Source organism: Arvicola amphibius, chromosome 2 (assembly GCF_903992535.2).
Source record: "Arvicola amphibius chromosome 2, mArvAmp1.2, whole genome shotgun sequence".
Taxonomy (NCBI): domain Eukaryota; kingdom Metazoa; phylum Chordata; class Mammalia; order Rodentia; family Cricetidae; genus Arvicola; species Arvicola amphibius.
In genome coordinates, this window is record NC_052048.2 from 179,572,155 (window position 1) to 179,598,081 (window position 25,927).

Genomic DNA, 25,927 nt, shown 5'->3' on the forward strand with positions numbered 1-25,927 from the left:
ATCACCTTCCAACCCCAGGTCCAGGGATCATCTCTTAAGGATTCAACCATCATGCTGACAGCCATGCCAGTCCACCGTGAAGACAGTAAGGCAGGAGGTGGGTTGGCATCTGATCCTGATGCTGCCCTGTGCCAGCTGGCAGGCCCTGGGTCCACTCCTCACAGTCCCTTCCCTGCCACAGAGAGATGCTCTCCCTGGCCCCTAGTTGCCTCACCTTTACCAGAACTCTAGTGAACCCTTATTACAGAAAGGTCAGAACTAGGCCAGAGCTCAGTAGTCCAAAGGCAGTGCTAACGAGCCAGGGGTCATCAGGTCCAGACCCCTGTGGGCCAATTAGCTGAGCTCTGGGATACAGTTTTTTCCATAGCCACAGGCTGGCCCTCTCACCCCAGGCATCCAGTGCTTACAAATAGCCCACACTGGCCCAGAAATGCAGGTCAGGCTAGCCAGTGAGATGGATGGATGCAGCCCCACTTACTCTGGCCTTGGGCATACCTGCCAGGCTGCTTTGGATCCCAGGAAGAAAAACGAAAGGCCAGACCTGGTTCTTCTACACCTGCTCTGAAGATGGCAAACAGAAGAATCCAAATACCTGGCAACAAACCAGTCCTTCTTCCCTTCCTGGGTCAGGGGGTATTGCCCAGCCTCCCAGGTGGAGTTTCGAGTACCTCTACAGCATGTTTTGACCCTGCCCATTAGATGAGGGAGGAAAATGCCTAGTGTCGGGCTGTCTGAGGCTCTACTGGTGTTCCTTAGTCTAGAGGAGCTCCTCACTTTGCGCAACGGGGAACCTGGGGCTTCTGGGAAAACAGTGTTGCCGATAGATCTTCATCTGCCAATTTGCTTCTGGGTATTTATAGAAGACCAAGTATTAAAGGAAGTCCCGGGAACATGAAGATGCAAAAGTCTCAGTTGCTGTCCCCCAAATTGTTCTTCTCCAGTGGAGACACAGACATAGGCTATATTTAGACAAGTTGTTGGGATCCTGTTTCAGGCGTCCCTGGAGAGAATGCGGGCAAGGCCACCAGCTACTATGGAAACAGGTAGTAACTCTGTCCAGAGGTGATTTGGTCTCTGCGTCATGATCCTTGGCTTAGAATACAGCATACCACCATTGTTTTATACTATTCCAATGAAGAAAGTAAGGTCACCAGGCCAGATCAACCCATTTTATGGGAAATAAAATCAAGACGTAGACAAGGCTGCCCTAGTAACCTATAAAGTTACAGGAAAAACGGAAGTCTAAATTCCCAGTCTAGAAGGAGAAAACAAACAACAACAAAACCCCAGGTGTCCAGCACGTTACTAGGCAACAGCCTTAGAGTAGGCATCTTCCAGACTCAGGGATATCAGAGGCCACAGCTTTAGGAGGGGACCTCTGCCCTCTGCCACCTCCAGAGCCTGGACACAACCAAACCTCCCCTCCTGAGTAGGTCCCTGGTCAATCATCAAGCTCCAAATATTCCTCTCTTGTGTCCATATGTTCCAAAGGAAGTGGGAGTGGAAGCTTTGCAAAGAAATACAAGACCCGAGGAAAAGGTGAGACTTGTGTGAGCCAAGGCGCCTCAGGATAAAAGACCTTTGGAATTCCTCATCCTCACAAGCTGTAGATCTCCTTGCGTTAATTACACCTAAACACACACACACCAGGAGCTGCCCATAGCCAGTGAATAGAGCATGCGGGATTTCGTTTTAAGGCAGGTATTGATCAGATAAGCTGTAATAGCTCATGTCTAAATACAGACTCGATTGTGAAGCCCGGTAGTACAGGCTGATAATGATCACCCACTTATTAGGAACCATATCTCAAATATGGCTGCTGACCCCTCAGGTGCTCATAAATGCACCAGGGCCTGCAGCGCAGAGAGCATGGGCCCCTAGAGATGAGGCTGTGTATGTTCTACTCTGTCTCCACGGGGTAAACAGAGAGGGCTCTCAGGAGCCTAGAAAGAACTCCAGGAGACTATCATAGGCTTTGGTTTCGCCTTGTTAAGAAGTGATCATTTTTATAACACACACACACACACACACACACACACACACCCTCCAGTCCTTTGATGACTTTACTGATCTGTATATCTTCCCCTTTCTCCCTCATAATTCCTAACCCTCTCTGTAAGCTCTGTTGAGACTCCCACTGCCTTGAACTCTCAGAAGGAAGCCAGAGAAGGACTGTTACAGGTGAAACTTGCCCCCGAACCCAGGCTGTGAACATAAAGAGCAGAAACGGGAGTGGGGGACCGCTGCCATCCACTTAGTTACTAATGCATTATCTCAGAGTGATTCTTTATTGTGTCCTTTTCAAAGGGACTGTAGGGAAAATGAGTGTGTACAGAGGAGAGGAGGGGGAGCCAGCAAGCCACAGCCACAATAACCTAGTTAGACAAATATGTTATTGAAGGGGCTCAGTAGAAAGTGTCTCAGGGCTGGAAAAACAACCCAACAAATTGTAGCCAAGGTTCCCAAGAACCAAGAGCCCTGCTTTCAGGCATCTCATAAAGGAGGGGAGGGAGCAAAATATCAAGACAGAAGAAGGCCAGTTGTGTCCAAGGAGCTCTGTGGGGAGTTGGGGCAGCTTCCAAAGCTCCCATACCTATGGAGCAATGGGAGTCATAAACAAAGGCAGTGTTTCTTTGTATACTCATTTTGAAATCTCTGTGTATTTGAGGATCAACTGTGGCCCACTGTCACCATATATCTAAAGACTTTTGCTAGTCATGATAACAAACTAGCCTTTTAAAGGGAACCGAGGCCAGTCATTTCTGCTGTATTTCCAGGAGAGGGCCATTAATCCCAGCCTGCTTTCTGCATGCCAGGCCACAACCAAGAGCAAGTGTTTGCCATGCACCCTCCAAGGGGTTGCTGAGCAGAGCTATCGGAGAGCTTAGTCAGGATCCTGGGGGCTGGACCCATGACCTTCTCCTCATTAGCCCAGCTGCTGAGAGCCCCAGGTTCCTCCCTCTGACAAGCAGCCAGGATCTGGCACAATGGAGACCTGCACAGGCCATAGCTATGGGCCAGCTTGGAAAGAGAATCAGAACGCTGCAGGTGGCAACTAGGCTGGAAGCAAACCCAGTGGCCCCAGCTGGACCCCTGGGGACTCCCTGAGAAGTTTCTCAGCCTTGGGAGCAATACCACTCTGGAAGCTTTCCTCCCCTTCCAGACCTTAGCTTTACATGCCCCTAGCAGCTGCCTGTCAAGGGTAGATAAATCCCACACAGCCCGCCCATCAATCCCAAGCTCTTGCTCTCCCTCCCAGAGTTTAAGGCAGGCAGCCACAGCCACCACTTGAACTATAATTGAAGTGAGGAATGCCACGATTATTAAGTTTGTGTGTTTCCTGGCGGGTACAGGGAAGCAGTGGCCCTGCTCGCCAGGCTGAATTATGGGGTAGGTCATTCCCTTGTTAGTGGGAATAAATTTTATTAGCCCCACTCATGTTGCTGCGTATCTTCCTCTCTTGCTCCTCGGGCCCGTGTGTCTGGGTAATGTCGCCTGCATGCAGGATAAATCAGCAGAACAGATCCCATTATATTTTGGAACACTGACAGACACACAGTAATGATGTGGAGCACGATACTAGCTTTCGTTGCTCTCGCGCAGACCCGAGTGTGTGTACAGGGAGAGCATATGAGGGTAGACTCACTAGGAAGAGGGATCTCACGGGACAGACAGAATGAGAAGAGTGACCTTGGTGGCTTCTTTCTTCTCTAACTTGGTTAATGAAATAAGAGCAGTTGCCAATGCGTGGATATGTGATCTTTCCCTTTGGCCTTGCAAAAATTAAAGGACATCGGAAACATAAGAGAAGCAAGACTGTGACTCAAAAGGTGTCTCCTTCTAGTGCATTCTCTGAGCATTCATTCCGTGTACATGGAGAAAGGAATGTGGGTCAGCCAACAAGTACATCGTGGGACTGAGAAGCTGTACGTAACCTCAGTTAGGCAGAGCCCACATCTCTCCAAAGAAGATTCTGATGGCGAAGACTCAGCAACAAATCATGTGGCAGTATAACCAGAGGTGGGAGGGAGGGAGAGAGTGAGTGCAGGGTGGGGCTGAGCTCATTCGTATTCGTCAAGTGGTTCTGTGCCTATCCTTACTTCCTAATAATGTCTGTGTGCTTCTTTTCTGCTCTTTATTAAATAGATATTGTCTCACCAGCTCCTTCTTTAGCATAAAATTAGAGCAGAAGAGAAACTGTTTGCTGGCCCTATGATAGCTCGTGAGCTGGCTGAGACCCAAAGGTCCAGACTCCCTGGCGGGCATCCCTGCCAAGACACTGCCTGTGTAGATGGAAAGAATTAAAGGGAACTCCACATCTGGAGGGATCAGTGACAAGATGTCCAGTCTCCCATTCAGGCTGTGCTATGCCATACCGAATGAGGCTGGTGTGTGCTCATATATACGTGTACGTGTATAGACTCATGAGAGAGGACTTTCACTATGTTCACTGCTGAAAGTAGCGTGTGGGCAGGAGGGGGAACAAGCCACAAAGAGAGACCAGGAGGTGATGAGGCACAGTGAGCTGGGTTTAGAACAAGACATGGAGAAATCAAAGAGCAACAGAGAGACATCAACCAGAGGGGAGACATGTAGGCGGAGGCCGCCTGTTCATTTCCTGGCAGCAAAGACTCCCGAAATAATCACACAGAAGGTGTGTGCACAAGTGAGCATATGTAGTAGTGTACGTGTCATTGGGCTGATGTGACGTCTCAGCAGGGGAGGTTCCATGTCCTGAATCCACAACTTGGGAACTTACATGCTGAGTCCCTTGAATCTGCCTGTGTTAAAACTCAGTGTGTGTGATTCTTGGCTTCTGCAATCACCCCACCCCCACCCCAACTGACTTGTTGGCCTTGGAATGGCATTCTGGGAGAACACATTCAGCCTTGGGTCAACCTCAGACTTCCTCCCACCAGATCTAGCTCATCCCCCTAGGTCTCAGTCATCATCACATGATTCCAAAAGACTATGACATTTGAGGAACATGAGACTTCCACTGCAAACCCTGCTGACCAAGATGGGTAAGACAGGTGGGTAGCTTTATGGATGCCTTCATGGGAGCTACACTGAAGAAAGACAGAGGAGACTTCTGTCTTGGGGTTGTCTTAAAACAGGCATCCAAATCTTAATAAGAAAACTATGGTACTCAAAGGGCTTGCAAGGAGTGAGGGTTCAAGTTAGGTTGGTGGATACTTGCAATATGTGTACCTCTTGGGACTGTGGAACTCCATGAACTTGGGTAAGGAAGAGGACAAATTCCTCGACCAAAAGAGAGTAAGTGCCAAGCAAAAAGAAAAACCCTTGCCTCTCACCATAACAGGAAACAAGCCCATGTAGTCAGAGCCCAGCTTCCTGCTGACAGGGAAACGGAAACAGCCCAAGCAAACTGGCTGAGACTGGCCTGGAACAGCTGCCTGGCCATTCCGGATGCTCGTTTTATGGAGTTCAGGATCTCAGGCGCCAGGCAAACCTGAGTGACCATCTAGGCTAGGACACAAGGTCAGCCTGAGTCCAAGGGGATGACCCCGTCTTCTTCCTAGGACTACCTGCTGTGTCTGGGGAAACATGAATCAGACAGCATATAGGGATGGGGTTGTCCTTCATATCATTGATGTATATTGTTGGGCAGAAAGTGAAAATGAAGCTGGTCCTTGTACCTCTGGGACCCCCATGGAACTGGCAAGATCAGTGGGTAAACCTTTGATTCATATGGGAGCTTAGCCTAGCCATGGTTCTTCCAGATGGACTTCTGGAGTCGTGGGAAGTTTCTCTAGACTGCATTAACTGGAGAGTTCCACTTGTACCTGACACTCAGGGCTTAGGATCGCACGTGCCCTGTTCTGCCTGGATGGTCCTTGCAGGAACCTGCCTACCCAAACACTGCCTATCCTTCCCTGGAACATGCCATGGGACAAGCAGTGGGCGGGGCATTTAGACACACAGTGTGTGCTCCTGTTTTCTTGTTCACCTGATGTAAGTACTTGATCTTCCCCCTGGAGAAGGTTTCTCACAGGACTACTCCTTCTCTGTCGAATTTACCCACTTTGCACTGTGGCACTGCAGTGGGTCAGGACGGTTGAGCGCTCCAGGGGCGCAGCAGACTTTGAGGTGCTATTTGCTCCACCCCTGGAGCCAGAAAGGATGACAGTCTCTTCTATGGTCCTATAGGACTCTAGGGATAATAAGAGGGGACTAAGGTACCTTGCACACTGACAAGGCAAGGCTATACAGAGGTGTGGTGGCCATCCCTCCCTACTCTCAGGTGATAGGCGGTCTCTCTAAATAAGAGTTCCCACCCCATGGACCCACTTTTTCTATTGAAAGGTCACTCTGAGGTCAAAGCTCACAGAAAAGAAGAAGTGATTTGCATCCACTCTGTCTGAGCCGCCCATTATCAGCTCTAGGCTGGTGCTGCCTGATGTCCCTCTTCACTCCTTAGCTGGTTTCAAATTCAGACTTCAGGAAAGGGAGTGATAGACACTCGCTTGACCACAACCTTTGTCCCATCTACAGGCTATAGTGACCAACTTCCCTTCCGCATTCCTGGAGACTGAGGTCTTTCCTTGATTTTGGCCAGTCTGTTGCCTAAGACAGTCCCAGGGCTTATGATGTTTCTCTCCTCATTGGCTTACTCGGAGGCAGAGGCTAGGGCCTGTGTGAGGAACCCCAGCAAGCTGAAGAGGGAGAGGAATGTAGGTGATCAAATCTAGGACAGCCCCTAGACTCATGGAGAACGCAGATCTTTGGCTCACAACAGTGTACTCCCGGGAGCAGGCTGCCTACTCCATGTTAGAGCTGTCAGGTCTCTGTGGGAAAGGCTGGCCTTCACACAGTCCTAGCACAAGATAAAAATATTAGGCTATGGGCCCATAGTCCTAGAGTTATGTGTGACTGAGAGTTGCAGGGAACCTTTAAAGTAGGCTACAGGAGGAGCCAGGGCCAGCGATAGAGTTGGATAGTATGAAGCTACAGAAATAGAAATGAAACCAAAGTGGTTAGAACTCCTGCAAACTGGTCTCAGGCTTGTCTTTAGGACCTTGAGTCCCAGCACAACCTGAGATGCCTGACAGATCTTTCTAGGCCTCCTACGCCCTCATGAGATTCTCCCAGCAATATGCAGACTCTACAGCTCTTGTTATGGAATGCCTTCTCCATTCGGGACCCAGGGAAAGAACAGCGGCTCAAGAGCAAAGCTGGGGACTGTTCCTATCCCTACAAACACCTAGAGATGCTTTGCTGCCTCCCACAGTATCCATATCCAACACAGCTCAGGGATTCAGATGAGACCACTCCTGGTTGTTCCCCAGCCATCTCTCTGATAGGAATGCGGCCAGCCTGCTGGCCCACAAGGAGCAGAAGCCTCACTGAGTTCTCCAAGAGTTGCAGTCAGAAGGTTCTAGACGCATGATTCAATACCTTTCCCGTTGAGCAGTTCCCTGGAAGCCCCATAGCACAGTAACCTGAGTCACACCGACATCCTCTGCCTCCTCCACACACACACCTGCCACCATATACAGCCAGAGGGAATTCTCGGACCTCGTGGGGTAGGCAAGGGACTCAGGGTCAGGCGACTTTCCGCTCAGAGTTCAAGGGAAGGAATTTGGGTTGCAGGAAATGGAAGGGCCATATAAGCCTAACAATACCTTACAGGATTAGAACGAAGGGTGTAAACAAATCTCTGGTCATATCCCTTTGAAAATTCCTCAAGTTATAACTACGGTAAAAGCCCCAGGACTCCCACTCTTCAAAACAAAGGAAAAGTTAAAGGGACCTCTTAAGCTCTAGACTCCTTCCACTATTTCCTACTGGAAAGAGAATCCATGGGGCAAATCCGGCTGTGATGGTTAGCTTTATGTCAATTTGACACAAGCTACAGTGATTTGATAAGAAGAACTCTCAATTGAGAAAGTGCCTGTATAAGATTTGTCTGTGGACAAGTGTGTAGTGCCTTATTTTGGTTAATGATTGATGTGGGAGGGCCCCATGGGAGGGCCCCGCCCACTGTGGGCAGTGCCTCTTCTTGGCTGGTGGTCCTGGGTGCTGTAAAAGAAAGTCAACTGAGCAAGTCAATAACAGCACTCCTCCATGGCCTTGGCGGCAGCTCTTGCCTCCAGTTTCTACCCTGGCTTCACTTGGGGCTGGGCTGTGGTATGAACTGTAAGTTTAAACAAACCCTTTTTGCCTCCAACTTACTTTTGGTTATGGGGTTTATCATAGTAATAGAAACCCTAACTCAGGCACCATCTGAGATTTGGTTCCCACTTTACAGACCCCAAGAAAGCCCCTGATTGAGAGGCAAAAGGGAATTCCAGAGTTCATCTTGTCCATTCTCTGCCTTTAAACTGGAAGAAACAACAGCCCAGGGGATGGGTCAGGGGAAAACAGGATGCCAGTGGAGTTGACCTTGGGGGCCGTGTCGCAGTCTGGCCTGGCTGGGGCTGACACTGTGCTGTATAGGACACATGTGGTCTGAGCTGAGTCCAGATGAATTGTAACGAGAAAGCCTGAGCAAAGTAACGTGGGGACCGAGCAAATCAAAGGAAGCTGATACTGTCCATTAAAAGCTGCCCTGGCCCCTTTTAGACTGGCTGGGAGACAGCCCTAGCCCTGTGCAGTTTCTGGCCTTCTCCTCTCTATTCTCAGCCTTGAACTTGCCTCTAACTTGAAAGGGCTAATTAAAGCCAAAAGAGAAAAAAAAAAATCAAAAGCTTGTTATATGGCTCCATTACTCTCCGTCCTGCATTGGTCTGTCTCTCAGTGCTGTGCTCCCTCTGTTCTCTCTGAGGATACCACGCGGTGTTAGGGTCTACTGCTCGACAGGCCCCGTGGTGAGCTTGGCTTTTGTATTATGGCGGGAGCCAGAGCAGGGTAGATACCTGTTCATGCTGCCAGGTGGACCCCTGCAGAGGCTGTTATTCCCAAAAGCTAAGCCCCAAACAATTTTGGGCGTGTTTCCTATAGGAAACTGTCAGACATTGCTAAACCCTCTGATCTCTGGAGAACTACCTGCTTAGGAAGCAGGTATCGCTTCATGTTGTCTACTGGTATGAGCAATTATACACATGGGTGTGTGTAAGTGCATCAGTGGAGACGTTTACTGCATGTATTCAAGTGTGTCGGGGTACTCAAATGTAACACGAAGATTTAACCAAGGTGCCATGGATTAGAGTTAACCCCCTCCAAATTGCAGATTTAAACTCAATTGCCTGGTAACTGTAGTAAGTGGTTCCGGGATAATGGGGCTGGGAAGGAGGTTGGTGGCTAAAGAACTTGTTATACAGGTATGAGGCCTGAGTTTAGGTCCACAGAAGCCCGTGTAAACACTGAATGGACACGCCCACCCACCTATAATTCCAGCCTTGGAAGGCTGAAACAGGGGGATCCCCTGAGTGAGCTGGCTCTGTCTCAAAGAATAGGCTGGAAGAGTGATTGAGAATAATTCCCACATCAGCCTGGGGTCTACACATACATTGCATCTGCACACCTATGCCCATCCTCCACAAAACATTAAAAAGAAAATAAGGTAGGATATTTAAGAGGTGGTTAATGGGAGAATTAATTTTTTGTTTTGTTTTTTGAGACAGGGTTTCTCTGTGTAGCACTGGATGTCCTGGAACTCACACTGTAGACCATGCTGGCCTTGAACTCAGAGAGTCACCTGTTTCTGCCTCCTGGGTGCTGGGATTAAAGGTGTGCACCACCACTCCCAGTTTGAATCAATTACTTTATTGTGGGTTAAGGATGCGACCAGTCATCTCTTACTCTCTTACTCTTGCCTTCCCTTCATCCTCTTGCTCTGCTAAGAGACAGGGTCCTCAACAAATGCAAACATTTGATTGTAGACTATGGCAACCTCTGGAACTATGTGAAATAAATTTCTGCTCATGATTAGTGGCCCAGTCTTGGCACTCCACTATGAACTATGAGGCTTCTCTAATAGTCTAATTGTCTTCTCTATACTTGTCTTCTACTGCTTCCCCCCACTGACCTATGTCTAAGTGTGTAATACACACACACACACACACATACAGAGAGAGAGAGAGAGAGAGAGAGAGAGAGAGAGAACAACACACACAGCACAAATATAGTTTACCACTGACTGCCTACATTTAGGAACAGTTCAAAATCCCCCAAATTCTTAACAGTCCTGTAGGTCCTCTTGACCAGATCAGTTGCTACCCAAAATGAATGGCTCCAGGATGCTCGCTTTGCATTCTCTTCCTGAAAGACTGTAATCTGTAAGTGGAAATAAACTCTTTCCTCCCCAAGATGCTTTTGGTTGTGGTCTTGGTCATAGTCATAGAGACCTTGCTATAAGACAGACGCCTCTTCCACGGTGCTAGGAACACAGAGATGTTCAATAAATATGCTTGGTCTCTTCCTATCCCCCTCTACTCTCATTTGTCATTCATAAAGATATGCCTGGAGCTAAACTAAAGCCACAATTCTCTGAAATCCCATGTCTACCACAAATCCAACATGACTTCTCACGTGAGCACTTACCTTTCCTGAATCTTCCACTATTTTCTCTAAGCTGCTCCACCAGGCCAAATGCATAGAACATCAGCTGTACATATTTCCACCTATTCCCAGCCCTGATTCTCAAAGCCAGCAAGGGGAAAGAGAACAGAACCAGGTGCCAATAGGAAACCTACAGTTTAGCTTTTATGGACTCTTTCATACCAAGGATGTTCGGCGGGTGATAGCTCAAGTCAATAAGACCCAAGATGGAGACCCATCAAAACTCCATGGAGACTATAAAGCTGGGGTCCTTATTGCCCACACCCCACTGTCAAGGCCCATAGGATAAGATCCTCTCTGACTCACCGCACTGCTGCAAGGAATGTCCTTCACCTTGAGCCAGGCCAGGTCCAGCGTTCCCTCGCCTCGGTAACAGGACTGCAGGCGCTCCTTGATGCGGTCATTGATCTGTTTCAAGATGAAGATACACAGGGCAGACTCATCCAGAGATTTCATCTTCCGTTTCTGGCCCTTGGAGAAGACGGTGAAGAGGAGGTCAGCATCCGGATGGACTCCCAGGGTCCGGCCCAGCACAGCACCAGCCTTAGACAGGTAGGCAGCCTGTAGCAAGCGATATTCCACCCCATTGCGCTCACAGCCAATGGGCACCTCCACGTAGGAGTTGAAGGCTGTGTCCTCTTTGCAAAGCCTCACAAGCTTGGACGTGTACACTTGCTCCTTGGTCGTGGAGCCCGGGGGAGACACCATCTCTGGCTGAAGGGTCAAAAAGTAGACAAAGTTGCCACTGCTGAAACCATAGACATAGTAGATGTCAAAGTCAGGGATGACAGTGAAGGTGTCCGAAGGGATCTTGATCATAGAGGCTACAAATTCATCATGGAAAACAAAAGCAAACATGCCGTCCGCCTCAGAGTTCTTAGTCAGCTTGCGACTGGAGATGGTAGGAAAATATTCAGGCTTGCCATCTACTGCGGTGGCAATAAAGAGTTTATCATCCAAATTGCTGTAGGAGACAATCACCCCAAAGACGGAGCCACTCTCGTTAACCCCCGAGAGGTAGTGTTCCTTCTTGTGAAAGGGCTCTCCCAACTTGAAGAGGTCCTCCAGCCTGAGGAGCTTGCAGATACCCTGGTACAAGCTCCCACATGCAATCAGCCTGTTTTCCTTGTAGTCTATAAGAAGCATTTTGTTGACATTATTGGTGCTGGCCAGGGGCTCATTGCAGGTCTGAACAATACGAGGTGGGTAACACTTGGGGTTGTCTTCGTCTGGCCCTGTCTGATGAGTCACCAAGACCTTGAGGTCACTCGAAAGCTTGTAGATCCTGTTGACAGCCCCCAAGTAAATGTGTCCTGTCCTCTCATCCACCACAAGGTGATTGAAGCCCTCAGTGGGCTCCCCTCGGAATGTGACAAAAGACCGCTTCGGAGACAGCTGGGGTGGCTGCCGTGAAAGCAGAGTAGAAGAGCCCATCCCTACCACCAGGAGGTGGGACAACAGGCAAGTCCAGTTCCAGGGCATGGTTTTCATCTCAGAGCGAGGTCCTGTCAACACAGCAGCAACCAGCACAGGCGTCCCTCTGGAGGGCCAGGACTCAGCAGGGCAGTCTCCCTTAGGAAGGAGAAAAGATTAAAAATGTGAATGAACTGTGGCAGGGCTCTGTGGTGCCTACAGATCTTCTGAATTTAGTACATACATGGATCCAACGTGTTCTGGAAAAGCCAGAGGCCAGTGGCTCCAGACCCCGGGGTAGGTGCTTGATATGGTTATCTTGGTGGTGGCAGTACTAATTATACCTTATCAATAATAATGATGGGTGATACTGGTGATGAAGATGATAGCCGTGATGCTGACAAGAAACAACACTGCCTACTGAGTGTCTATTTTATGCTATTCCCTGGCCAGCACCTCTGGATACCACTTCATTTCATCTTAGTAACCCTTCTGTGGTGAGTATCTTCCAACTGCCCTTCTAGAGCTAAGGTCTGCATTTACCTGTGATCACAGAGTTGACACACGTGGACCCTATGTCAGTAGGTTCCCTGGTACAGGTCCCAAATTAGGGATTCCAGGGAATGGCATCAACAAAGGCTAGAGGAGGAGCCATCTGCACTGGGTTCTTCCTCTGCCTCTCTGTCTCCATGTGCTGTGGACCATCCCCTGCCTACTTCATCAGGCCTAAGAGAGTAACAGTGATCTCATTGTTACTAAGTAAAGGCAGCTCCAAACCAGGCAGTCGTGGTGCAAACTTTTAATCCCAGCACTCAGAAAACAAAAGCAGGCAGTTCTCTGCGAATTCAAGGACAGCCTGGTCTACAGAGCTGGTTCCAGGATAGTCAGAACTAGAAAAACCCTGCCTTGAAAAGAAAATAAAGAAGAGGAGGAGGAGGAGGAGGAGAGGAAGAGGAGGAGGAGGGAGGGAGGGAGGGGAAGAAGAAGAAGAAGAAGAAGAAGAAGAAGAAGAAGAAGAAGAAGAAGAAGAAGAAGAAGAAGAAGAAGAAGAAGAGGAGGAGGAGGAGGAGGAGGAGGAGGAGGAGGAGGAGGAGGAGGAGGAGGAGGAGGAGGAGGAGGAGGAGGAGGAGGAGGAGCAGGAGGAGGAGGAGGAGGAAGAGGAAGAGGAAGAGGAAGAAAAAAGAAAAAGCAGCATTATTCCCCGAAGAAACCAGTCTTTCATGAATATTCTTATTAATTTCTGCTCAAATCTGCATATCTTGTTTCCTGCCAGAGCCTTAACTGCTGCCAACAGAAGCCTGTGGTCACTTTACACCACATTTTATGCTAAGGAATGTGAGCTTAGGGGAGTTTTGTGACTTATACCACCAAACATGGGAAAGGTGGCTGAAGTAGTCCATAGTTGGCCTTAGCCGGCTCATTTGATCCCAGCCTCTCACAGCAAGGGCTGGACTCCACCTCCTGTTGTCCACAACAGAATTGCTAAGCCACCAATTATAACTGCTGTCCCTGGCCCGCTTGGCCCTTTGTACCTCCTCCTTCAGATGGTACAGGGAAGTTACACTAAAAGCCTACATCCTCCATCCCTTCAAGTTGCAGTGGCCACCAGCCTACCCTGGGAACACTTCCCAGCTCTGGGATCTCCTGTTATTTTGATGAGGTATATCTTAGCTGCCTCTTGTGGTGGGGACTCCTCTGGCTCCTATGATTTTTTTCTTTGAAAGGAGAGAAAAGGTGCTTTCAGAAACCATGGCCCAACAGCAAACTAACAAATAAATAAATAATCATCTCTAGGGCACAAAATTGCCATCCATCCTAGCTGTTGCCTTCATTTCTATTCAATAAACTTTCTACACATGTTTCTGGGGGAAAACACCACATTTCTCCCAGCTTGGCTGACATAAGGTCTGGAATCATCAATATCTTATTTAGGGGCATCTCAGCTCTGTAGGATTTCTAATTTCCTCTAAGATCCTGAAAAAAATGAGGTTATGGGATGAAGTAAATTGTTAAAGTCATAGAAGTCACCCCAGCAGGAAGAAAGGACAGGTCAGCTGGATACCCAGAGAAGAAGAAAAAGATAATAAAGAGTTACATTGCCAGTCAACATCCTAAAAAAAAAAACACCTCAAGGAGACATGAGAGAAAGAAGCCTCTAACCTATGGGAACACTACCCTAACGGCAGTCCTGTAAATAAAGGGCCTCCGTTTATCTACCAACGTGGCTCAAGAGTGTACTCAGTGCATGTGCAACACAGGCAAGATATTGTAGGACTCTTGGGCCTGCTGTCAACTTACTGCCCATCCAGGTGAAAACCACTAGAACCTACTTCCAGCATGAGATGAAGCTGTGTGTCATAAAACAGCATGCTTCAGGCATTCTTATTTAAGGATAAGGAACAAGGATTTCAGAAACCTTGTTGGGGGCAGAGTTGAGCCCAGCAATGAACTTGGAGAAGACACGCAAAGCTGGAAGAACAGGGCCTTCTTGGGAGAGTATCCACCATGGAAGCAGCCAACCAGGGTGTGGATGAGGAAGCCTCGGCATGAAGAACAGAGCTCAGGAAAGAATCAGGAAAAGGGCATGGCAGAAGAGAGAAAGCCCTGGAAGGATATCACTGAGAAGACAAGACTACAGGGAACAGATCTGGGGAAAGAGGACAAACTTTAGTAAAAGCTAAGAAAAGCCCCCTCCCCTTTGCTGGAGGAGTGATTGGAGCTGAGGATTGGTGAGATCCAGGAGCCAAATAGGTTCTGACCTAAACAGAAGTGCATCCATACCACCAAAGCCCTGCCCAGCACCCAGTGGAGGCTCAACAACTATTTCTTGACTGGCGGAAAGAGGGGTCAGACGCAGACAGGAACGGCAATGTTTGTGCAGCCTTGGCTGTATCCAGGTCCCATGCAGGGTAAATGTTTTCCTCTATGTTAGCTCATAGGATCAGCATGGCTGTCCCTGAGGCAAGATGGCTTTATGTAGTCTGCGGAAAAAGTAGTGAGTCCTTCAAGAATATGTGGCCAATGAGGGCAGAGTTAGGGATAGGATCCAGGTCTATACCACTGCAAAGTCCATATACTTTCTAGAAATGCCTCATTCCAGGACCCAGAATACAGAGTCCTAAGTCCTAACACAGCAGTCCCAGGATATCACCTACCAAACGCAGAGAAATGAAAGTTCCTGTGACCAACAGGGCACACCCTTCTGCTCACCACACAGAAGGAATCTCAGGACACGCGATGAGGTGAAGACAGCTCCTCTTGAACTACCTTTCCAAATCCAAAGAGCAAAGAAGATTCTAGAAATTTGCATCCTCAAGTAGGCAATCTGGTTTAATGCTTCTCACATCCCTGATTTCAGAGGCAATGGCGGTGATATCAGAAGGGGCCAGGTGGGATGAGAGATAAAGATGAAGGTGGGGGGAGCTAGCTCAGTTGGTAAAGTGCTTGCCGTGCACATGTGAGAACTTGAATTTGATCCCCAGACACCATGTTGGAAAGCCAAGCATGCCAGCAGAGGTGTATAATCCCAGTCCTGGGGAGGGGAAGACAGGCAAATTCCCAGGACTCCTCGGCCGGCAGGCCAGCCTGATACAATCAATGAGTTCTAGGCTAGTGAGAGACTCCATCTCAAAAACCAACTACTAAGGAAGAATACCCAAGGTTGAGCTCTAATCTCTACATGTGCATACAGAAATACATATGCACTAGAACATATATGTATACGCACGCCCACACATGCACACAAACACAATCATCAATCAATAACATGGTATAACTAAAAGGTGGCACTGAGGGACAGCACAGACCACTGATTCCCCATTGGTACTCTTTCTATCACATTTGGCCTCTTCTACCCCCAACATCTGCTCCCCAGGCTTGGAAAGTGACAGCGATTCGGGCACCATATGCTCTGCTGGCTAACAGGGCTCTCACTGCAGCTCTGCCAACAGCCAAATTCCAGAGGGACTGGTATACTCGCGGGAAGACACAGGCAGGTTGGGGCACAGCCGCCAGCCCTTTGGGAGGGAGCCTTCAGCAGACCCTGTATCAGAGCATGCCACATGCCTGACATTTGGCTCACCTTACTGTACACACTCACAGGCCCACAGCCAATCCACAGCTCCCTAATCCGCTCCAGGCGAGACGAAGAGGGCCATGATCATGATTTTCCTGGGCAGGCAGGGGCCACAGTTCACTCGCCGGCTTCTATTAGGTACCAAAATGAGACACAGTTATGCATCTCAAACACTTATCACTCTCATCTGGGGATGGTGACATCACTGCTCCTGGAGGAGCAGGGGAGCACACAGAAACGGTAACACACAATGGGAATAAATGGCCTCTCTTTTTTCCCCCCAGAAAAATGATTGACTAGGAAACAAAGAGAAATGGAAAAGGAAGCAGTTTGAACAAGCACATGGGCACCAGCTGGCTCAATGAAGACCCCACTGTGGACCTGGCTAATGCCAGTCTCCCCACCCCAGCTCAAAAGGGCAGAGTCACTAGCCCCCTCCTACCCAGGGTCATCTACGGTTATTCTGACCTCACAAAACTGCAAATTTGGAACTTCCAAAGGGTGGAGGTGTCTATGTCTGGGCATCAACCCATATAAGTGCTGTCTTTAGCCCAAGAATGCCCTACCCCAATTTCTGATCCATCCATCACTTCTTACTCAAATATCCATTTAGGTGATTTTAAAATAAAAAAAAAAATACAAGCAAATCACTCCCAAGGTTCCCAAAGGGTTTCCTGAACCAGACAGGGTGAGCAGGACAGAGGACAGGACACCCCCAGACCAAATCAAATCTAAACACCCTGTCACCTCCCCTTCATGAAATCAGACTTTAATTCTGAGTAGTCTCAGGGGAGATGGAACTCATTTTTAGAAGCTGATCATCATTTTGATTAAAGCAGTTGGGACTGCCTTTGTTTTATATGGCAAGTTTTGAAGAGCTCAAACTAATTTTCATGAAGTGCTACCGTCCTCTCAGATTTCTGAGTGGCAGAAAGAAAGTTATTATAGAGCAGTTTAAAATAGCAATTAGCTCACAAAATTCCTTCACAGTTTGTACGTTTTCTTCGTGTACATTATTACCTCGTTTTGACTTTATTGTTCACTGTGACTCTTGGGCTCCCACTGAATGTTATCTCAGAGCGTTACAGAATAAGAATGGCTGAGGCCATCTCGTAACCCAAGGGGCACATACAAAGAAGAGCCTCAAAAAATGAAGTCATAACAGAACAGAAATGATCAGAGGTGCCCGAATCCCAGTTCATTTTAAATAGATGTCTATGTGATGTGCATGGCACCATTTGGGTGCCTGTCCTGCCCAGACAATACATGAGCCAAAAAGCTGTCCCCTTTACATAAGCTAGCTCAGGTTCAGTTTTCTAGAATCATTAATGAAATAAGCTTATTTTCTATTGCTGTAATGAAATACCATGACCAAATTTCATTTGGGGAATAAAGGGTTCATTTCAGTTCATGACTCCACATCATAGTATGTCATTGAGGGAAGTCAGGGCAAGAACTCTAACAGGACAGGAACCTGGAGGCAAGAGTTGATGGCCTGCTAAGATATGGTTCGCTCAGCCTGCTTTCTTATATAACGCAAGAGCGCTGCCCATGGGTGGCACTGTCCACACTGGGCACTCCCACATCAATCTTTCATCAATAAAATGCCCTACATGCTTCCCCCAGGCCAGTGTGGTGGGAGCACTGGGCCAATGTGATGGAATTTTCTCAGTTGAGAGTTCCTCATCCTAATTGAATGTAGCTTGTGTCAAGTTAACAAAACTCACCAGGGCAAATCCTAAGCCGCACAGAGAGAAATCTGAAAGCATCTATCACCACATCCTCTCTACCAGGCTGTTCTACAGTGAGGTTAAGTAACAAGCCTAATAGATTTGCCCCCTGTCCACAGTGATTGACTAGAATTCTCTAAGTGCTGATGCATTGTCCCCAGTAAGATGTGGGGGTGAATATGGGTGTATGGACTTTCACAACCACACGTTGTTTCCCCCATCTTCAGCCTGTACCCACAAATCTCCCAAGGTTTCCACCTGTTCGTGGCTTTCAAGTCTGGAATTTAGTTCACTTCTCAAATGATGCTATCTCTGATCCCAGGGAGACTTTAAGATGCCCTGATCGCATGTGAGTACAAGAATGAGTGTCCACCAGAGATCCACAGATAACAAGTTGTTAAATTTGTCCAGCTATGTTGCTCTCTAATATCCATAGTCCCTTAAGAATAAGGATCAGGGGTTGGCAAAATGATTTACCAGATAAGTGTCTGCCACCAAGTTGATGACCCTAATTTGATTCCCTAGGTCCCACATGATGGGAAAGAATAGACATTTGCAAATTGTCCTCTGATCTCCACATGGCATACTACTCTCTCACACCAGAATAAATAAATATGTGTAATAAAATATGTATAATACATTTTTAAATAATAAAGATTATAGGAGTTTTTCATCACTGAATATCTCCAGTTCTAAGGCTAGATCCTGAGACACAGGAAGTATGTAATAAATGTTTGAGTAGGAAGGAAAGAAGGGAAAAAACAGATGATTCTCATGATAGAGTATATGAGATGGCAGCAGGTATCACCTATGGCTAAAATTCAATTTAAATCTCCATGTTGTACCAACAAGGTCAAAAAGGGTCTGGATTGCCAAAGTTGATTTTCCCTACCTAATCAAGGGCTTATAAATACTTAAAATACTCAATTTTGTCCTTTTATAGCATGAGTACAAATGCATCTGAGAAGTGACACCTTCCATACATGATTTGCAAGGAGATCAGCAGTTCACCAGCTGAAATATTGCCATGAGTCACCTTGGGCCTACAAACTAAACTTGCCCTTCCTCAATCAAAAAATCCAGTGCAGTCAAGGACAGGAGCAGGGCCTGAGAAAGTGCATTGAGGGAAACAGCGCAGTAGATAGAAGTTAGAAGCCAGCATGCATGGACTCATTCATCTAACGACTATTTTTTTCCTACCAAGTGATGGCTAATTGATGATATGGCATAAGAGGAATCCTGGACTGGGACCAAAGGGTAGATCCCCTAGAGCAGACTATAACGACGTCCCTGCTCTCCAGTGCCTTGGGGCCTCCTAGAGAGCCTCTAGCTGTCCTCTAGCGCAGAAGTCTACTTCCTCAGCCCTCCTCAGAAGCCAGGGACTCCACCATGTCCTTTAGTCCTGCAGACAGTGCCATGCCCAGGAAACTGCAACACCCCAGCATGTAGGAAGGTCATGAACAGAGAGCTAACTTTGATGAAGCTCTTCGTTAGGCAGCCCTTGATAGTTCAGGTACTATGATGCCAAAGGGGAGTCAGGAGTCAATACACAATGGCTCTCTCCACTCCAAGCCTAGCTGGGAAGATTTAAAAACACGGAATTCTCCAGGGAAGCATATCTGAGCAGCAAATGATAGCCATCTTCTTTGTACTTTGAAGAAGTAAGCTGGCCAGGAATTGGGGTTCAGACCCCACTGCTGAAGACAAACATCGATCTGGCTGCTGTTTCCTGTCCCAGCTACCCAGCACAGCTTACATGAAAGCCTTTGCCAACTGTCCTGCTCCCAGGGTTGTTTTCCACCCTCAGAGACTGGCAATGGCCTCTGGAGGCACAGAAATGGAGGGACAGCATGGAAAAGCGACCAAGTCATCCTGAAACTGTAGGAAGCTGTTATAAGAGATGGTGGACATTTGGCTCTCATAGGGAACCTGAGGTCCACTTGCCCTGTACATGTGGCTTAGGACTTATATGGCTGAATACTTTTCGTCTAGGAGAAGACCCACACTTCCCTCTCCCTTTAGACTCATAGTCCAGCTCCTTTTGCTTGTTTTGAGCCACACGAGATAGTCTTATGGCTGAGAACTCACTTAGAAGACCTTGTCTCCTCTCAGAGGCAAGGGAGGAAGCTGGGCATTCTTAACTTACAGCCTTTCATGTCAATGCTAGTAGCATTTCCTGAAGCCTCTTCTCTCTGAGCCACCACAAATCAGAACACTGCAGACACCAGGGACAGCTGCCCTCACAGGCCATGGTCTGCCCATTTGTCTTGATGCCTCAGTTTCCCCATCTGTAAACCGGTATCTCTAGAAGTCAGGTAGAAAAGAGCATGCCCAAGTTGCTCTTCTGCTAAACCACAGGAGAAGTGAGAAAGTTCAGACTTCCCAGAACACAGGTTGTCACAGATTTTAGGAGTGGTCCCCAGACCACATTTGTAGGGGTGCCAGGCAGAGCTGCCTGCAACAACCGGCAGTGTTTCATACAGCTGACCCCCAAAGTTGCTCTCTTGAGACACTGCACCTTTCTTAAGTTGGCTTCCTAGCTAACAACCCAACCTAAATGGTGGGCATCTCTGGCATGCCAACCGTGCTTTACTCCTGCAGCCTGCCCTCAGAGAACTCGGAGTCCTCTTCTGTCAAGTGGGCCCACTCACTCTCCTTTCAAGAGGAGGGATCAGGGGGTAGGACACACATCATCCGTTCTATGTTGCGCTATCTCAATACCCAGGGAGCATGCCTTTGCCTTTTTTGGCCCCTGGAGCTGTGTAGGACAGTTAGTTGGTGGTAGAGTGTGGACAGGAGATCTGTAAGCCCGGGCCCCTCCACCGCCCCTGACAGGTCTAATATAAAGCTTCATGTAAGCTAATTCTGCCCATCTCTTCCCCTTCCCTTGACAAGTAAGAAAGAGACAGACATCCCCATCCTCAGACAGGTGCAAAATTTCTAACTAGACTTTCATTTTCTTTCATGAGTGTATGTGTGTGTGCGTGTGCGTGTGCGTGTGCGTGTGTGTGTGTGTGTGTGTGTGTGTGTGTGTGTGTATGTGTGTGTATGTGTGGTACTGGGGACTGAGTACAGAGACATGTCAATACATGTCAATCAAGTGCTCTGTGACCAAGTTACATTGCAGGCCCTGAAATAGACTTTCCTAACTCAAGAAGCTTGTCAGGTTTGGAACCAATAAAAATAAACGCAGGGTTTTAGGAAATCAAAGCTGAGAGTCTATATTCTTAGGTCCTGGAGACCGAGTATCTATCTCTCCAGCTACCACCCCTGAAACGGCCACCTGTATCAGAGAAAACTAGCCATTGTTCTTCCATCCCCAACAGTCTTCATGCAGAGAACCCAAAGCCCCACCAACAGCAGGGCCATAGAGGAGCAGTTGACTTGAGGCATACTTTGCCAGATGATGGTACCTCCACTGTCCCCCAAAGTCTAGTGATCTCCCTCACATGCCTTCCTTGTCCCCCTACTCTATCTATCCCTTTTTTTCAATCCTAGAGGAAATCAGGAAGTGAACAGTTGTCTGCCTTGTTGGTCTATACTCATGTAATTAGTGCTATTTAATTCCACGACGAGGCAAAGCTCATAAAACGCAAAACGTATTTCAGCTGTATGCCGCGAATCCTGGCAGAAATTCCCACTGCAGCCGGAAGCTGAACGAAGTTATATTTGCTCCCTAAAAAGATAAATAAATTCGGAAGGGAGGCGACAAAGATTTGAAACCAGGGACTGCTACTACCTGGCAGTAGGCAAAGGAGAGAGAACAAGGGATTCTGGTCCCTAAAGTCTGGAAACCATTTCCATTACCATGACAACAATGACTGTTGAAAACATATCCTATTGGTTAAGTAATACCAGCATAATTAAGGTCATTCTGGACTCACCCTCTGCTCACTCTCAAGCACTGATGCGTGCTTTAAGACACTGTCCCCAGCCACTGGATGAGAAGACATCATTATTCTCCCGTGTACTGGGCACACAAGTTAAGTCAGATCCTTAAGCAGAAACCTACAGCTTCTAGCAGCGACTCCAGCTGAATTAATGTGTTCCTATCTCCTACTGCTATTCCCTGGTCAACCGCACAGTGCTGACACCTCCCTGCACCTCGTATTTATCCCAGCCATACATGGGGCAAGCAGCAGAAAATGGTGTCTTCTGTCCTGCTACCATGGAACTCAGGCTGGTGCTGTGTGGTATCTTCTAGGGAGACATAAGAAGCATTTATGTACCCGAGGTAAAGAGGGACTGACAGATCATGAGAGGATTTCATCAAGTTCAGTTTAGTGAACGCCCCGGGGCTACTTACTGGTGGACAGTTACTTACTGTAACTCCACCGCTGCAAAGTCCCACCTCAGACAACTGTTTACCCTTCCCAGAGTGGCAAATGGAACCCAGAGGTGAGACTTCATGAGGACCTTGTGAGCCTCCCTGTGCTTGGGAGGGATGCCAATAGACCAGAACTCATGAGGATCTCCTATGATCGTCACAGCTGCTCTGCTTCAAGGCCATGATGCTCATGTCCAACCCAGTGGAAACAGCTATGGCCTTCTATCAGGGACCATCATCACTGAAAGGGCAGCACAGTCCAGACCTCTGAGGCTAACCTGCTAAGTCATGACTAGACCCTTTTTCCAATGTTCCCAGCATACTGGTCCTCTCCTGCAACATCCCTGGTAACAGACTGTACCCTTCCCCTTTTCAAGGTGACAAGAATTCAGAATTAAAAGAGGGCCCAGAGCAAGGTCAGGCCTATCAGAATAATATTGGATGCTTCTGATACCCTCTTTCAGGATCTGCTCAGAGCCGTGTCAGTGGAGGGGGCACAGAGGGTTGAGTCTGCTGCAAAACCCAGGAGGCATTATTTCCAGTAGCCCGAGTCTGCTGTGCATACAAGTCATAGATGGGAACACAGTATCCTTTACAGAAAAGAAGTACCTGCCAGTTCACTTCCCGCTCACATGGTCCCAGAGTCTACCTGCACATTACCACCACCTCTCATGAGCATAACACTCAAGTGCACGGAACGCTCATGATTCCCAAAGCTGGGGACTGAGCCTCAGAGAAGCTCACCAGCTTCCCATATGTCTTAGTTAGGATTTCTAGTGCTATGATAAAACGCCGTGACTGGAAGCAGTGTACAACTCTCAGGTCACACTCCATCACTGAAGGAAGTCAAGGAAGACTTTCAAGGCAGGAACCTGGGGCCAGGAACTGAAGCAGTGACCATGGACAAGTGCCACTTGCTGACTTGATCCCCATGGCTTGATAAAACAAGCTTTCTGGTCAGGCGTGGGGCTGGCTGTCAGCCTGGTTGTGATGTTCAGAAGGGATTGGGTGGAAGAGGGGACCTGCAGGTTTTGAGTGATGGGTGCTAGCAGACCTAAGTCAGAGGGCATGGCAGAAAATGAAACATGATTATCCCAATGTGCTTTCTGGTGAGTTCGGAGAGGAGAGGAGGAGAAGAGAGAGGCATTCATTCTGCCTCCAAGGTTTTGAGTACCTATTTGAGTTAATGGTGGCATTATTTAATGATTAGGGAAAGGCTGAAGAAGAACAAGTCATGGTGTATCAAAAAAAGGTCAAGAGCCCTGTTTGGACCCTCAAGAGCTAGATTGCCTGAAGAGGCTGTCCTGCCCACAACGGTTGTCCTGGGGGAGTGACTTACATAGGACAAAGCCTGTAGTCTCTGGAAGGCATGGAATTTAAAGGTTTCTAAGAGGATGCTAACGTCATCATATCTAGATAAGAAACTAGCTCTCCATAACTGAGATGAAATGAGGCAGGCGTATGAACCTACAGTACCAAAGGACCCTAGGGACCATGTTCTCTCACCTGGACTGATCCCTTGCTAGTGCCGACTTTGCACTAAGTTTTCTAGGCTGGCAGAAGTGATATCAACTAAAATGCCTTACTTAAAATTTTAGAACCTAGAATTTTATGCTTTATATCTTATCAACTTTCTTGTTTATCAAATAGAAATTGAAAATGTCCTTGCAATGTAGCCTATTCTGTAAACTTTCCAACCAAAATTAATAGCAAATGTAAATGGTTAAAACAAAACAAACAAACAACAAACACAAAGAGGTGCCCAGCCTCTGTCACATAGTTCTTAGCAAAAGGCCATGTCACACCATGTCACACCAGGTCACACCATGAGCAGTCACACCATGAGCAATAGCTTGGGCTGTGGAAAAACAGTGACAGCCAGGCTGATGAAAATTCAACAGAAATCAAAAGAGCTCAGACTGAGAAAGGGACTCTTCCTATACCATTGTTTTAAAGAAGTGTGTTAAAGAATGCATGGCACATAATTTACCATTTCAACCATTTTTAGGATGTGGTTCACAGGCCTTGAATCCATTTGCAGTGGTGTGCAGCTATCACCATCACCACCATCATCACCATCATCACCATCACCATCATCATCACAATCATCATCATCACCATCACCACCACTACCACCACCATCATCATCACTATCATCACCACCACCATCATCACCACTATCATCACCATCACCACCACCATCATCACCACTATCATCACCATCACCACCACCATCATCACCATCACCATCACCACCACCATCATCATCATCACCATCACCACCATCATCATCACCATCATCACCACCACCACCATCATCATCATCACCATCACCACCATCATCACCATCATCATCATCACCAACACCACCATCATCATCCACCCAATCCCCAGAACCCATTCATCCCAGGCTCCAGCTTGCCCTGTTAAACACATCCGCACTTCCTTGGTCCCAGGCCAGGCAATCGTCACTCTGCTTGGTGTCTCTATGAACCCTGGTGGCTCCAGGAACGTCATGAACTCAGGATGAGAGCATCTGCCCCTTTTGCAACTGACTTATTTCTCTTAGCATTAATGTCTAATGTCTTCAGGATTCATCCAACATGGGACAATGCAAATTTTAATTTTAAATAATTGCAGTTCTCTTTCCAATAAAGTTCCTGGATTCAAAATAACTCCTGTAGTTGGCTGTGCTGTTTTATGGGTATGAGGACAGTGAAATTAGAGAAAGCATATAGACAGGTGTCTGTCAATGCATACTGAGTGAAAAAAAACGGCCTCCCAGCAGTCCATATGATCCTAATGCAATGCTAAGAAGAACCGCAATCCCTTCAAGGCCCAACCCAAAGAGAGCCCTGTTCAATGAATTGAGAAACACTGAGTCACCTGGGGAAGCATGATGCACTTTAGCTTACTCAAAGTCCTGGGGGACATTAATGATGAAACTTCCTTAAAGTGTGTGAGCCGAGGTTTCTCAAACTTGACTAAAAACTCCTTACAGCCTCATACCTACCACAATCTTTAAGAACCCTTTGCACGATACACACTTCGGGAAATACTTCCATGCTGACTTCAATCCCGAAAGCACATGTACGCCTAATTTCTCCTAACTCTTACTAAAGCCTTGTAGTACAGGTTGTGAAATTTAAGATAATTTGTTTGATGTATTCAAACAAATTCCCAAGGCTGGAATATTTTAGATCTAGGAAGAAAACCCTGAGATGGAGAGAAGCAACTTGAATGGGTGGGGCGGTCTCTGCCTCTTTCTGGTGAAGGTACAGCAATGTAGTGAGCTCTGTGATACCCGTTGCCATGACTCCAGGGTGCAAGCCTCCTTCTCTTGACCTACCCCTAGAGCCCAATGCCTGTTACAACCCCCTTCCCCTGTTTTCTCTTAGCATAGCAGAGAGGGGGTCACAGTTTTCTATGCTTATATTAGCCTGTGAAGACAAATAGGTGAACATAAAGAAAAGAGTGAACAGCAAAATGAGTCTTCAGAATAAAAGACAGGTGTCTCTGTCTCATCTGATCTCCACCCTTCCCAAACTCAAGGGCCCTGCAAGGCTATGTCCCCAAAGAGCTGACTCAGCATCTGAGGGGCTTCACTTGGGGTTTCCTGAGCCTGGGCTGCGGTGACTATCCTGGGAAGGGCACTCACTCTTCTGTTCACATTTGTGGGGCAGGCCTGCTTGTGAAGGTTGCCATGGCTTCCTAAGAATGGTATGTTAATCCAGGTAAAAAGTGACCCCCGAAAGATCACGAAGACTGATGACATCTCTGCAGGCTCCCATTCTCCTCAAGATCTCTTTATGCCTAAACTTTCAGGGGTACTGAGGGTCTGCTGAGGTGGTCAAAAAC

General features: G+C 47.6%; 1 protein-coding gene across 1 annotated transcript in view; it reads right to left on the reverse strand.

The window, feature by feature from the left end:
• The window catches only part of Plxna4 (plexin A4), a 446,194-nt gene that overhangs the window by 365,750 nt on the left and 54,517 nt on the right, over nucleotides 1-25,927 (reverse strand). Inside the window, exon 2 of the mRNA XM_038319125.1 lies at nucleotides 10,831-12,096. Coding sequence (XP_038175053.1) covers nucleotides 10,831-12,015 — 1,185 coding nt within the window. The 5' untranslated portion in view covers nucleotides 12,016-12,096. The remainder of the gene's footprint in view (nucleotides 1-10,830; nucleotides 12,097-25,927) is intronic.